The 14,848-nt window shown below is 44.9% G+C and overlaps 5 protein-coding genes across 5 annotated transcripts; 4 read left to right on the top strand and 1 right to left on the bottom strand.

The window, feature by feature from the left end:
- Positions 1-389: 389 nt before the first annotated feature.
- Positions 390-3,060, top strand: DEU56DRAFT_912186 (PIF1-like helicase-domain-containing protein; the record flags this gene model as incomplete). The annotated part of the gene is made up of 4 exons (XM_041357377.1): positions 390-631; positions 1,060-1,642; positions 2,871-2,955; positions 3,008-3,060. The coding sequence occupies 4 exons, from the start codon at positions 390-392 to the stop codon at positions 3,058-3,060; spliced, it is 963 nt and encodes a 320-aa protein (XP_041209164.1).
- Positions 3,061-5,594: 2,534 nt separating this feature from the next.
- DEU56DRAFT_755645 (uncharacterized protein) lies at positions 5,595-7,883 on the top strand (the record flags this gene model as incomplete). Its single annotated transcript, XM_041349933.1, has 10 exons — positions 5,595-5,610; positions 5,872-5,899; positions 5,937-6,025; positions 6,056-6,297; positions 6,414-6,701; positions 6,753-6,901; positions 7,171-7,346; positions 7,406-7,591; positions 7,640-7,775; positions 7,829-7,883. The coding sequence occupies 10 exons, from the start codon at positions 5,595-5,597 to the stop codon at positions 7,881-7,883; spliced, it is 1,365 nt and encodes a 454-aa protein (XP_041209163.1).
- Positions 7,884-10,654: 2,771 nt separating this feature from the next.
- On the bottom strand, positions 10,655-12,333 carry DEU56DRAFT_972441 (uncharacterized protein; the record flags this gene model as incomplete). Its single annotated transcript, XM_041359490.1, has 4 exons — positions 10,655-10,810; positions 10,862-10,991; positions 11,097-11,178; positions 12,153-12,333. The coding sequence occupies 4 exons, from the start codon at positions 12,331-12,333 to the stop codon at positions 10,655-10,657; spliced, it is 549 nt and encodes a 182-aa protein (XP_041209162.1).
- A 12-nt stretch (positions 12,334-12,345) lies between these two features.
- DEU56DRAFT_735811 (uncharacterized protein) lies at positions 12,346-12,903 on the top strand (the record flags this gene model as incomplete). The annotated part of the gene is made up of 1 exon (XM_041348473.1): positions 12,346-12,903. One exon carries the CDS (start codon positions 12,346-12,348, stop codon positions 12,901-12,903), a length of 558 nt encoding a protein of 185 aa, XP_041209161.1.
- Positions 12,904-14,502: 1,599 nt separating this feature from the next.
- On the top strand, positions 14,503-14,679 carry DEU56DRAFT_690434 (uncharacterized protein; the record flags this gene model as incomplete). The annotated part of the gene is made up of 1 exon (XM_041347117.1): positions 14,503-14,679. A coding segment is annotated over one exon (177 nt), but the record flags the coding sequence as incomplete, so codon positions are not given.
- Positions 14,680-14,848: the final 169 nt, after the last annotated feature.

Raw genomic sequence — 14,848 nt, 5'->3', positions numbered from 1 at the left:
AGCCAGCAGCTTTGAATGAAATCATGGACTAACAAAAGGCAGATATTTATCGGCACCAGAGGCAGCTTGGCATATACTGAGCTTCAAAGTCAGTCGAAAGGAACCTTCAGTTGATTGCCTTCCAGTCCATTTACCTGGTCAAATACTCCTCAATTTTGTCAGCGAGCAGGTGAGAGGTCGATGACCTCTCTTTTGCACCGTTATTTCCTTCGTGCACATCAGCTGGCTCAACTTCGCTACGAAGAATACTTTGGACAATTTGTTCTCTACCCATACTCCATGGAGGATGATCTCACAGCTAATGACTACCCTGAAAGACAAAGACAAGGTGTTACACAGAAGAAAGCTTCACAGTGCATTCATTCGGAAAAGTTGCTCAAATTCAAATTATGCCAATTCATTCTGGAGAGCCTTTCTATCTTCGCGCTCTACTCCTCCATCAACCCGCAACTTCTTTCATCGACCTTTGCACAATTGAAGGGCATGTGTTCGATACTTTCCATGATGCTGCATGTGACCTTGGATTATTTGACAATGAAAACAAGGGATATCTTGCCCTTCAAGAAGCGGTCAAATCCCTCCGCACTCCCTCCCAGCTTCAATTTCTATTCTCGCAGATCATTCTTGAAGGGTATGCAGCTACTCTGCTCTGGATAGAATTTTGACAGATGCTGGCCATTGACCATATTCAGAGGCTTGGAAATGAATGTAGTGGCTATGAATTCTCACTACAACTTATCAATGATCTACTTTCTCACTCTGGAAGACACCTTGCAGATTTTGGTCTTCCATCCCCTCCCAGACAATCTGTTGAAGTCTTCAATGAAGAATTGTACCTGCAAAACAACCATGTGACATTCGAAGCACAAAGCCACAACATGGTTGAACAATTAAATGTGGAGCAACAACACATTCTCAACTGCATCACAGAGGCAATTGTACCATCGAAACATTCACTTTTCATTGGAGGTTGTCCCAGTTGAGGAAAACTTTTTTAATCAAAGCACTGTCATCAATACTACACGCATAGGAACATATTGTACTCATTGTTGGAAGCAGTGCATTGAGTGCCACTGCATATGATCACGGATTAACGGCACATCATATGTTCAGTATCCCTGTAACCGACGACAATGTCAATTTACATAGCTCTATTCACCCTCATTCACCTCACGCTGATCTCATTCAAAATGCAATGGCTATCATCTGGGATGAACTTCCCGCAATCAACAAAGCAGTGTGGGAGAGCATTGATAAACTTTGTCACTTGGTTTGCAATCAACCGGGAATACTGTTTGGAGGACTTACCTTCATAGGATTGGGAGATTTTCACCAAGCCAGTCCCATTGTCAGTGGAGCAGGAGAAACAGCAACTCTTGTGGCATCAGTGAAGTCATCAACACTATGGCCAAGCATGTGCACCTTCAGTCTCAATACTGCAATCTGCAGTATGGGTGATCCTCAATTCACAGCATTCATTGATCGCATTGGAGAAGACTGCTCCGGAAATCAAGAGAATCTCAGACTCATGGCAGCCACCACCGACTTCAACAACACCATTGACTTCCTCTTCCCACCTCACATTCTCACAGATGCAGAAACCTGTCTCGACTATGCATTTCTATCCCCACTCAATGTCTATGTAACAACAAAATTTTGGATCAATTACTAGGCGATTTTCATAAGCATTGTGAATGACATCAGTTGCTCTATGTGCTCACAACAAAACATAGAATCCTATTTTAGTTCAGACAGCTTGAAAGAAGCAGAGCATGCTGCATTAAGCACACCAGAACGTACACCCAACTATCTTGCATCCTGGAGTACCACCTCATTGTCTCGATCTCAAACAAAACTGCATTTGCGCAATTCAACACATCAGGAAAATGTGTTTTTGCCATAACAGGTATTTGTTCCTACAAGTAGCTACTGAGACCTGCTAAGAGCTACTGAGACCTGCCAAGAGCTGCTAAATGCTATTACCAGATGTCATGAAATTTTTTCACTTGAAGTGAATATACTATACTACTATCAATTACTAATGAAAGTTGTAGTCCTTGTGAAGGGGAGTCTATCCATAGTCTCATGATGTCCATAGAGTAAGATCCTAGTGAGTTATTAGCAAAATACTAGAAAGTGATGTGTTCAAGAAAGTTCAGGCACACCAAATATTAGTTGGTTGAAAAATTTCCCACGATCTGCCCTAGTCATTCCTTATCATTCGAAATCCTAGTCACTATTAAGCAATCATAGTTTCATAAGCAAAATATGGTCACATGACTTGTGTGCCTGAACTTTCTTGAACACATCACTTTCTAGTATTTTGCTAATAACTCACTAGGATCTTACCCTATGGACGTCATGAGACTATGGATGGACTTCCCTTAACAATGTCTATAACTTTCATTTTGGTTGAAAACTTTCCCACGGTTTACCCTAGTCGTTCCTTATTCTTGGCTTAATCAAAAGGACTTGGATGAATTTTTGCAATTGTGATGATATAAGCACAAACACAAACAAACATGAATAATGTCTGACGTCTCTTCTCTTTCTTACCTTTTGGTTTCATTTTGTTCTCTTCACTGATAACTGTAGGCACTGTGGGAAACAGTGAGCGGGAGGGCGGGAGGCGCTAAAGTAACTGGGTTACTTTCCCGCCCATCAACAGTGAGCAAGCATAGGTCTTTTTTGTGAGTTTTTCTAATGTTTTTTTCTTTCTTTCTTGCTCTCATTCACGCTCTTCCCTTGGCAATTTCTGATCTTTTTTGTCATTTGGTGAGTCCACTCTTCTTTCCTTTGTTTTTCTCTGATACTCAGGCTCTGCTCCTGCTCCTGCCCCTCCTCTTTTTCACTCTCCTCTCTCTCTCCAGCTCTCTGCACCTGCACCTGTTTTCACTCTTCTTTCTGCTCTTGCTCCTGCTCTCACTCCTACACCTGCTCCTGTTGTGGCTTTTGGTATGTTTTTTTATCTCTCTCCGGTTCTCTCTCTCTAACCCTCTTTTGCTAGCTATCTCCCTTCCTTCTTCTTCTACTAGTATTCCTCAAAATTCAAGATTTTGACTTTTTGGTAAGATCTCTTAGATATTGTAGTTAGTATTATACGCCCATGTATTAGTTAGTATGAATATACTTGAATTTTCACTTTCTGTTTTGTGTCATAATGCCAACAAATAGCTACTAAGAGCTATAATGCCAAGGTCATTGAAATTTTTTTGACTTGTCCATTATAGCTACTGGGAGCAATTATAGCCATTATAAAAAATATGCCGCTATTATGAGGGCTATAGAAGGGACTTGCCAATAATTGGCATTTATGCTATAACAGCTATTATAGCTCCTAGATACTACTAGGAGCTATTAGGAGCTATAATTGCAAGTACACATTTTCCTGATGCATAACCTCTCAGTGGAAAAAGGTTTGGTGAGAAATGTGCGGGTGCATGTCATCACTCTTCATCAACACTTCATCAGAGTACAAATCCTCAACAACTTCGAAAGCCACTGTGTTCCTCGCATTAACTTCTCATTCAATCCTGGTCATTCATCATGGACGATAATGTTAAGACCCTGTCCAATGGGTTGGACCAGAGGGGCTTAGCTTCAGCTCGTGTGCTGTGCTCTTTACCCGAGTATGTGCCCCTAATTTACAGGGGGTAGATTTCGTCGGCCGAGGGGTATGGATAAGGCCGGACGAAAGAGGGAGGACTACCGAGACTAATGTCCGGGTAGAAACTAATAGGGTACGGACTACCTGAAGGTAGAGGCGGAGGGATTTAGCCTTAGGGGTATAATCCCGAGGCTCGGAGGATCAGACTAGGATGATAATCCTAAAGGCCGAGGGGACACAAAGAAGGAACAGAGTCTAAGATGATATTCGAACTGAGGATATACTACGGGTTACAGGGGTTTATATACTATAAGGGATCTGACGGATATCCGGCCAAAGTGCAGTCCTCAGAACATAAAGCTATGTAGAAAACATACTAGTGAATAAAACATAACTGCGGACGATCAAGAGTGGAGCTGGATATGAAATAGAACAAAGGGAACAAGTTAAATGAAAGGGAAATGAATAGACTAACAGACAGATCAGAATGGAAGCAGATATTAACTGTCAGAAGGATCCGGGCACATAGGGGCAGAAAGAAGTGTATACAAATGGAGACTCGGGGGAAATGAATTCTAGACCGGGCCCGATGGATCAGGTGGATCGGACCGGATGAGAAGCCTCATGTATGGGATATGACAGATAAACAGAAAACAATTTCCTCTGCGACTTTTGTATGCAACTATGTTCAATGGATGCCAAGGTTTAATGCTATTGTGAACCATTCTCAATCTCCACACTGACTCCTTCACTCACAGTCAACTATACACCGTGCTATCAAGAGTAAGGACACGAAGAGACACACTGTGCTCATTTACACAGGCAAACAAAGAGCAAGATTGTGCAAATGTTGTATTCCCTGAGTTACTGCTGTAGACACGATGATAGCTGACTGTAAGTGTGGCTTACATCACAGTTGATCACATCATTCCATCATAGGTGATCACATCACAGCTGATTGGACACCATGTAGTATTTACCCCTGTTTGCATTGGACACTACTTATACCAAGACGCTAACACATGTATTGCTCATCACCCCTTATTCCTGTTCAATCCCATATGCTTGACACATTACCATTGTCTGATCTCCGCTTGGTGTTTCTACCCTCACAGGTAGTTTCCACCAACTGAAGGGAGTCCTTGTTTGTAAAAAGTCAGGCGACCCTGTCATATTGATGCAAGAATTGGTAACAGTTGTAAGGCATCAATTGATGCAATACTCTTACAATCTATAGGCAGGTAAATATATTGCATTATGATGCATAATGCATTAATAGGCTATACATAATGCATCAGGCCTTTAAAATAGTATGGCAGTGTGATGCACCATCATGCATTGTTTCCTTCCTCCCGCCACCACATGCGCCATCCCCTTTGCATGCGCTGTATTTTCTTTGATGTGGCATTGTTGTCCATTTATAGTAACCAGTGCTAGCCTCCCGCCTCCCGCCTCCCGCCTCCTGATGCACCATGACACATTGTTTCCTTCCTCCCGCCACCACCTGTGCCATTCCCTTTGCATGCACTGTATCTTCTTTGATGTGGTGTTGTCTATTTATGGTAACTAGCGCTGGCCTCCTGCATACTGATACCTAAATGCGCATTCCTCCTGATATGCACAGTGTGTTTCTGCAACCCTCTTGACGCCAGTGACATAGTACAGAGGTACCTGTTCTGCCCGCTTGTATTTGTCGTCAAACTTCTTTATACTGTAGTCTAGCACTAGTAATATAATGCTATATACCCGTATCTATTGTTGAAGTTCCAATGATGCATCACACATCTGACCATACTTCTTAATTTTATGAAGTCCATTGTAGGAGACGATCTGGCTGCAGCCCTGTATGGCACCACTTCCCCTAGTTCGACAATGTTGCATCTATCTCCCACGGATCGTTGCGGACCATTGCACGTGGTTGCGGAACCCGCACATTCCTCACATCATCTCGCATCGCCACGCATCCCCGTCCATATCCTATCCGAGCATGTCTGCCCCCACTGGTGCGTTTCCTTCTTCATTAATCATCCCTGATCATTCGCAGGACTATTTGCATACTGTTTCCCATGCACGAGGTCGCATAGTGCTACTTACATATTACCCCCCTCTGACTTCGCGTACATATGCATTCACTTATACAGTTCCAGTTTCTTATGGACTCTGTTATATACTACTTCGCGGACTTGTATCCAGCACTTTCCTACATTCCCTCTCTCTGGTTGTGTGTTGTGGAGTCACTAGCTTAGTCTTGTCACCGGTTGCAGGTAGGCGCCAATTGGTCAATAATGTAGGGTAAAAACTAACTAGACATACTACAGAAATGGAACAGTGAATATTTCAAATTTGCAAGCCTGAAGAGCCTTGGTCTCTGGATTCAGCTCGGTCACGCACTAGGCCATACCTGTCCCAAACCGCGTTGTGCGTTCAATGATGACTTCGTCATTATAGATTCTCATGGCATGCACAAAGTATTGTTGAATTTTTGTGACTGCACTCTGGCAACAACCCATGTACAACAACTGCTGCGCATGTCACTGCTCCCTGCAACTACTGCGGACCCCAAAACAGCTGCTACGTTTCGTCTGTTAGAAGAATTTCACCTCTTGTCTTTGGAATCAAAAGTATCGGGCTATGAGTTTTATTACACCCTAATGCGGAGGTCTGATAACACAGGGATCAATCCTATCAAAGTGGGTCCTATTCCTATCCTAACACTTTGTGGGGACATTGACTTATTTCCCTTTAGGATTGATATGACTCATTCTTGAGAATGGTATGTGAATGGTGTCACCTCAAAATGCTCAAGCGATCTGGGAGAGTGCATGATCCCAACGGCATTAATGCGATGGCGGAGGGTGCATGCACTGTTATATGTACAGCCTGGGAAGAACCTACCGTCCAACTGGAGAGAGGCCCCTCCCGACAAAGCTGGTTGTATGGCCTATTTGTGGCCATCAACGCGAACTTCTGGCTGAAATGGAGAGTTGTGTCAAAAGATAGCATGGACCCTAGCCTTAGTAATGGCTGGGGATACTTTGTTGAGGAAAGTGTGTACAAGGCCTTCCTGAACAATAAATCTGATGTTAGCCAAGAGGTGAGTTTTTTTCGTAGTCGTTATTTTCTATAGTGATACCCTATTAAACAGAAGTCCACCTGCTTGAGCCACAATGCTGTAAACATGGCGGATACTAAATCAAATTGTGGCCTGGCAGCTACAGGGCTCGGAACCATTGACTGCGCCTGCCACAACATGAAGTTACCGACAGCAGCTGGGGACCTCCAGAAAGGAGAAAGGTAAGTTTGTTACGCTTCAGACTTAGGCGCATCGAATTAACTACATCTAGGTACATAAATATGGATTATTTGTTTTTCTCGGCCCTTCACCATATGACTGTCGATATTCTCAACATGTCGTACAACATTGCTTGCCAGTGAAATAAGAATCTATGGCACCGCATGATGTCGTTTCCCCCTTCCATGCAGCTGAACCACAACAACAACAAGATCACATTCTTTGTCCCCAAATTCCATCTGCCAGCTCATATTCAACAGTGTCAAACGAGATTTTCATTCAATTTTACGCCTGGTGTTGGACAGACAGACAGAGAAGCCCCTGAGCAGGGGTGGGCGAATATCAACCCTGTAGCGTCGAGCACCAAAGAGATGGGCCCAGGCGCAAGATGGGACATGCTGGACGATTTTTTTGGGGATTGGAATTGGAGGAAGATTACTAATCTATGTGAGTTATTTTTACAGCGAGAGGCGCTACATACTGATGCATCACTAATGCATGAATAGGTCACACAATGTTGCGCAAGATGAAAGATGCCTTACCCAAATTATCGGAATATGAAGCGGCTCTGGACGACCTTGAGGAAGGGCTGAAGGAAGAATACTCGGAAGCGTTGAGCAGGTGGAAAGAGGAGGTCGAGGCATGGGAGTGTGATCCCTCCCAGCTGAACCCATATGAACGAAGTGTGGAATGTGAGTACGGTGTTATTTGTGTGTAGTATCTAATGTCACATCACACAGGTATCACCCTTGCCTCCGTGCATCTTGAACTCACAGGAGAGGAGGCATTGGAAACAGAACTTGATGGCTCCCGTGTGCTGCATGAAGATTGTTCACCTAGTACGATTAGCAGTGGACTCGAACTTGAAGAACAACAGTAAGTGATATTGATATTCAGCTGAATGAATATTTACTAATAAAATGCTTCAGACTACGTCTTGCAGCTGAGAAGGCGGGTCTGGGCATTCATGCCACAGATACCTAGGCATTGGCACAGGTAAACCCGCTGTGGGGACAACAAATCTGCTGAGTAGCAGTAGGTGTTGGGTCTTGCTGCCTAGCTGCTATGCCTTGAGAGACAATGTAAGACCCAGGCTTTCTTGACTAGGGAGTGCTCAAGCAGGGAGAGAGAGAGAGAGAGAGAGAGTGTGTGTGTGTGTGTGTGAGGGAGGGTGTCACTCCAGACAATGAGGCTAGAACTTGGTATCAGGAGCAAACTAGTGAGCTAAGAAGCCACAACCAGAGAAGCTACAAACTGGGGAAGCTACTACTTAACCCTAGAAGGGGAGCTACCAGAATATGAACTGAATACTGCTGATGAGTGGAAGTGTAGGGCGAAGATTTGATGATTAGGTAAGCAGTCAAATGCCAACATAAACAAAGGAAAGGGGTAAGTAAGGCTAGGTAGAAACTGTCAATACAAGGCCACAGGGAACTAGTTCCCTACACCGCGGGTATCCAGACCTCGACCCGCACCCATACCCGCAATGTACCCATACCCGTGTACCCAAGGGTACCAGGGGGTACGGGTCTTCGTGTGGATCGGAGCGGGTACAGCGGGTATGGTACCCATGAGGGGTAAACCCGCGGTATACATTCAAATCTAGCTACTAGACATGCGAGAACTACACAATGATATCATCCCAGCCCTCATCCAACTCCCGCTCTTCTCCTTCGAGGTCAGGCTTGCATGTCACAGCAGTAACATCCTTGTCTTTCACCAGACCAAGGAGACTCCAACTTTCAAGGCAAAGAAGAGCTTGTGTCGTTTGTGCCGAAAGTCTTGAACACACGTGAGAAAGAATGAGCCGTCCGCAAGAAAAAATGTGCTCGACGTCAACAGACGTTGCTGGAAAGCCACATTACAAACATCGAAGATTCACGTCAGAATAAAAACAAACTCACCTGGAATTGACAGGTAATCTAGGGCCATGCGAGAGAGGCGTGGGTACATAGCGCGATGTTTGTGCCACCAAGCCAGTACATCACCGACTTTTTCAACATCAGTGCTTAAATATTTGTCAAGCTTGTGTGATATGACTTGAGGTGCAGCCAGTGTTGGGAGTGAGTCGAAGATTTTCAATGTCTTGTCAATGACATTGTGAGCATCAATCTATGGCAACATTTAACAGCAATTGATTAGTTAAATAATGAGGGACACAGAGACATGAAACTTACCTTGTCACCAGCATTGACACCCTGAGCAACTGTTTGCACAGCATATGACCGGTCATACACCTCACACATGAGATGTTCAGCCGTGGTAACCCACTCATTCTCCCAGCCTGCATTCTGGAAGTATTGCAGTTAGTGCTGGGGATGAAGCACTGCCGGTGAAAAAAAAATATGAAGTTAGCATCATCATAAGAAGGAAGACTTGACAAGAGCATACCCATAGCCACAAGGTATGTTTCGGAGGTATCAGTGAGCAAATAGTATCTGTTGAGGGTTCTTTTTGCCAGTTTCAATGCCGCACGAATGGCAGGGTCAAGGACGTGAGCGTTAAGGATACCGTTGGTGAAGGTTGTGTCAATATGGTCCATCGCTGGGATGACCATCACAAGATTGGGAGTTGATCGCAAGAAGTATTGGGTGGCATGCTTGAGGATCTGTAGAAGGTCAGTCACAGCTTGTGTAATGTGTGACGTGTCACTTACCTTCAGAACATCTCGCAGCTGTGTCACAAGTGTCCACGCGTGATCATCTAATTCATACACTCCAAGTCCCAACTTACGCTTATCAGTCATCGCATCAATCGCTTTGCGGTGATCAATCGCAAACTCCAACATATCGAATGTGGAGTTCCAACGGGTTGACACATCACACGGCATGATCCTGGATCCAAGTCCTAGTTCCTCAGTAGCATCTTTCCATGCAGGGAGAAGGAGTGTAGTAGAGTGGACAATCTTGAAGGCGAGTTTGCGCAGCTGGTGAGTGGATTAATTTTTCATGTCTTTAATCATGTATAAACTCAAACTGGCCTTTACTAGTGTCAATCTAATGGGCCAAATGTTTGCTTCCAATGCAGTGCGTTCATGTGCTGTCAGCAGGTCTATTTTGTCGACCAACCCATCCTCATTGTCAACATCCTCTGCATCCGGGTCACCATCCCCGTTCTCTGCAATTGTGGCTTCATCCTTGCTCCTCATATCTCTCGCCATATCCGAGTCAAGTGCAAGTGACTCTGCATCAGTGGGAACATCTTTGGCCTTCGGTAAGTCAAACTGCTTTATTAACGATTTCGCCATGAGGTTGATTACATGCAAAAAGCATTGTGTTCGTGATGTGGGCCCTCCGAAGTGAGCTATGAGGTCGGCAAGCTCAGTCGTGAGTGTGTCATTAGAGCTTGCATTGTCGGCCGTGATGCTCAGTATCTGCAGGATGGTAAGCAGCTCTACTGTGAAGCGCTGTCATCTACTCAATGCCAGCACTGTAAAGCGCTGGCACCAACCCTCCTTCGCCAATGCCAACACCAACCCCCCTTTGTATAAGCACCGTCATTGTGAAGCGCTAAGCGCTGGCTAAGCAGCTGTACTGTGAAGCGCCATCATCTACTCAACACCAACACTGTGAAGCGCTGGCACCAACCCCCCTTTGCCAATGCCAACACCAACCCCCCTTTGTACAGTACGCATCATGGTGAGTGGTACTGACCTTGTCAGTTATTCCAAAGTCGGCTAAAATTTTAGCAAAGGCCTCTGCAAGATTGGCACCAGAATGTGACTGACTTGCCGTCAGTCTCAGGGTGATGTGAAGCTAATCGAGCACACCCACCTGTGCAACTTCAACAACATCAAGAACCATGGCCAGAGGTTTGCCCTGGTGTTCAAGGTGCACAGAGACCGCCACAAAGGCCTTATGATTAGGTGAGGTCCATGCATCTGTCGTGAAGTTGAGTTCACCATCATATTCCTTTCAGATTTTTAGTTTTTTTTTGTGATGTTCGACAATGGTGTGCATCACCTGCAGCATTCGTGTGATCCGTTGTCGAACATTCGCGAATACAAGTTTCACATCGCGTGACACCGTGGAAGGTGAAGGTAGGTAGTATTCAGGACGCCCCATCTTCATCAACGACTGAAATCCTCGGTTGCTGACAGTCTCAAATGGTTGTAGGCTTTCCGAGACCCAACGCACGATCTCTGCCCTTTGGCAATGTGTCAGTAGCGTGTTCATGTACATACTAGTGAGTACTTACTTGGTTTCAGTCTTTGTGTGTTGCCTATGTGAATAGGTCACTTTACCCTTAGATGTTCTTTCGAAAGAGGACGTGATAGTGCCGGTGTAGGAGACGATCTGGCTGCAGCCCCGTACGGCACCATTTCCCCTCACTGGACGAAGTCACGCATACCTTCCACAGGCCGTTGCGGACCATCACACAAGGTTGCGGAATCCTCGCACTCATCGCATCGCAACGCACTATCCGTCCATGTCCTGTCTGCATCCGTCCGTCCTCACTGGTGCGTTCTCATTCTTAGTTAGTCATTCCTAACCGTTCGCAGGGCCAGTTGCATATCAGTTCCCATACACGAGGCCGTGTACCATTACTTACATGTATCTCCTTCCGACTTCGCTTGCATATGCGCCCGCTTATATGGTTCCGGTTTCTTACGGACTCTGTTATATACTACGTCGCAGACTCGTACGGACTTCACTTTCCTACATTCCCTCTCTCTGGTTGTGTGTTGCGGAGTCACTAGCTTAGTCTTACCTTGTCATTCCTTGCTTGAGCAATCACTTGTTTGCCTTCTCATCCCGCGCGAACGCTCGCATCGCCATTGACAGTTGACTATTGCTAGTCCTAGTTGAGTTCCTTTGCAAAGCGGTTTCTGCACGTCTTCGCATATACCTGGTACCTAGTTTGCTCTACCTGATTACCTGTTCTGATACCTGGTACCCTACCCGTTTCGCATACCTGGTACCCTACCCGTTCGCATACCTGGTACCCTCTAGACATTCACTTGTTTCTCCGCATCTGCATACCTCGCATCTCCGCATCTGCATACCTTGTATCTCCGCATCTGCACACCTCGCATCTCCACATACCTCGCATCTCCGCGCATTCTCGCATCTCCGCACCTCCTCACGTACACAGCCGTTCTGTCTTCAGCGCATCACTTCCTTCTTCACTGTTCCCCTCGCTCATACTTGAGGAACTGCTCTCAGAGCTATCCCCTTGGGTCGACTACTATTCTCGCACCCAGCAGGATCGGTACGCTATCACTATAGCGGACTTCTACGATTTCTCCCACACCGGATTTCAGTAAGTTTTTGATGACGCCTTCACATGCTGCTGCTGCTGATTTAGTCTCTTGTGCAGCATCATATGCCTCTGGCCCCCAGCAGCTCTTGGCGTGCTTGGCCATGTTGCTCGTCAACTTTGCATCGCCCTTGTCGAGGTAGCGCCAAATGCGCTGTTTGCAACCCTTCCCCATGCACTGGAATACATGGGAGCGCCACCCGAGCCAATGTTTGCATCGCAGATAATGGGCTTTGTGTTTGACAAAGCTCACTGTATCACATCCTGGGGAGAGGTTTGCAATGAATATAAAGAGTTGGAGCGCTTGCGGTACATCTTACCTTGCTATGTTCCATTTATGATTGCATCGGCAACGCTCACGCCAGATACCCTACAAGATGTGCAGAGGTTGCTTCATATGCATTCGGAGAATCTCTTGATGGTCCATATGTCCACGGATCGACCAAATATCAAAATCTGTGTCCGCAAAATTAGATATTCTCTCTCGTCATACGTGGACCTGGGATTCCTCGTACCTACAGGCTGGACACCAGGGGATCAAGTACCCCAAAAGTTCTTCATCTTCTTCAATAGCATCCAGGACGCAATGGGAGCTGCAAAGTACTTGCAGAGTTGCCTTCCACCTGAACTGCGAGAGAAAATCAAATGGTTTAATTCAGACATGACATCAAAATTCAAGGAAGCTGAGGTCGACAACCTCGTTACTGGAGATACATGGGGACTCTGTACGACAGAGTCCTTTTGAATGGTGAGTCGTTATGGTCGTGTGGACTCTCAATCAACATTGACCACTCTGAAAGGGAATGGACATACCAGATATTATCCTGGTCATCCACATCAGGAAAATGTGTACTTGCAATTATAGCTCCTAATAGCTCCTAGTAGTATCTAGGAGCTATAATAGCTGTTATAGCATAAATGCCAATTATTGGCAAGTCCCTTCTATAGCCCTCATAATAGCGGCATATTTTTTATAATGGCTATAATTGCTCCCAGTAGCTATAATGGACAAGTCAAAAAAATTTCAATGACCTTGGCATTATAGCTCTTAGTAGCTATTTGTTGGCATTATGACACAAAACAGAAAGTGAAAATTCAAGTATATTCATACTAACTAATACATGGGCGTATAATACTAACTACAATATCTAAGAGATCTTACCAAAAAGTCAAAATCTTGAATTTTGAGGAATACTAGTAGAAGAAGAAGGAAGGGAGATAGCTAGCAAAAGAGGGTTAGAGAGAGAGAACCGGAGAGAGATAAAAAAACATACCAAAAGCCACAACAGGAGCAGGTGTAGGAGTGAGAGCAGGAGCAAGAGCAGAAAGAAGAGTGAAAACAGGTGCAGGTGCAGAGAGCTGGAGAGAGAGAGGAGAGTGAAAAAGAGGAGGGGCAGGAGCAGGAGCAGAGCCTGAGTATCAGAGAAAAACAAAGGAAAGAAGAGTGGACTCACCAAATGACAAAAAAGATCAGAAATTGCCAAGGGAAGAGCGTGAATGAGAGCAAGAAAGAAAGAAAAAAACATTAGAAAAACTCACAAAAAAGACCTATGCTTGCTCACTGTTGATGGGCGGGAAAGTAACCCAGTTACTTTAGCGCCTCCCGCCCTCCCGCTCACTGTTTCCCACAGTGCCTACAGTTATCAGTGAAGAGAACAAAATGAAACCAAAAGGTAAGAAAGAGAAGAGACGTCAGACATTATTCATGTTTGTTTGTGTTTGTGCTTATATCATCACAATTGCAAAAATTCATCCAAGTCCTTTTGATTAAGCCAAGAATAAGGAACGACTAGGGTAAACCGTGGGAAAGTTTTCAACCAAAATGAAAGTTATAGACATTGTTAAGGGAAGTCCATCCATAGTCTCATGACGTCCATAGGGTAAGATCCTAGTGAGTTATTAGCAAAATACTAGAAAGTGATGTGTTCAAGAAAGTTCAGGCACACAAGTCATGTGACCATATTTTGCTTATGAAACTATGATTGCTTAATAGTGACTAGGATTTCGAATGATAAGGAATGACTAGGGCAGATCGTGGGAAATTTTTCAACCAACTAATATTTGGTGTGCCTGAACTTTCTTGAACACATCACTTTCTAGTATTTTGCTAATAACTCACTAGGATCTTACTCTATGGACATCATGAGACTATGGATAGACTCCCCTTCACAAGGACTACAACTTTCATTAGTAATTGATAGTAGTATAGTATATTCACTTCAAGTGAAAAAATTTCATGACATCTGGTAATAGCATTTAGCAGCTCTTGGCAGGTCTCAGTAGCTCTTAGCAGGTCTCAGTAGCTACTTGTAGGAACAAATACCTGTTATGGCAAAAACACATTTTCCTGATGCAGTGGCGAGCGACGTGCAGCTTGTCGACAGTGTGGCAACATTTCGGACGTGCCATCAGAAATCGTGCACTGCAAGGGACAGTGTCATTGTTTGCCGAGAAAGAACACTTTGATGATGTACGTGAAGAGAAGCCGAAGCGTCAGCAGAACAAAAAAAGGAAAGCAGCAGACACACCACCGAACCAGCGAGCTGCAAAGCAATGAGTCATTGATGAGGGATCAACTGTCCCTGTCCCACCCCCTACTGGTGCTCAAAGTACTGAGCCAGACGGCAATATTGTGACGGGTGCGGGTGATAGTGTGCTGAATGATACCTTGGGAAATGCGAGTGTAAGCG

The sequence above is a fragment of the Suillus clintonianus genome, assembly GCF_016758775.1.
Source record: "Suillus clintonianus strain FC179 chromosome Unknown DEU56scaffold_30, whole genome shotgun sequence".
NCBI classification, from domain to species: domain Eukaryota; kingdom Fungi; phylum Basidiomycota; class Agaricomycetes; order Boletales; family Suillaceae; genus Suillus; species Suillus clintonianus.
The sequence above is the reverse complement of the archived record's forward strand: the minus strand, read 5'-3'. Positions and strand labels throughout refer to the sequence as shown.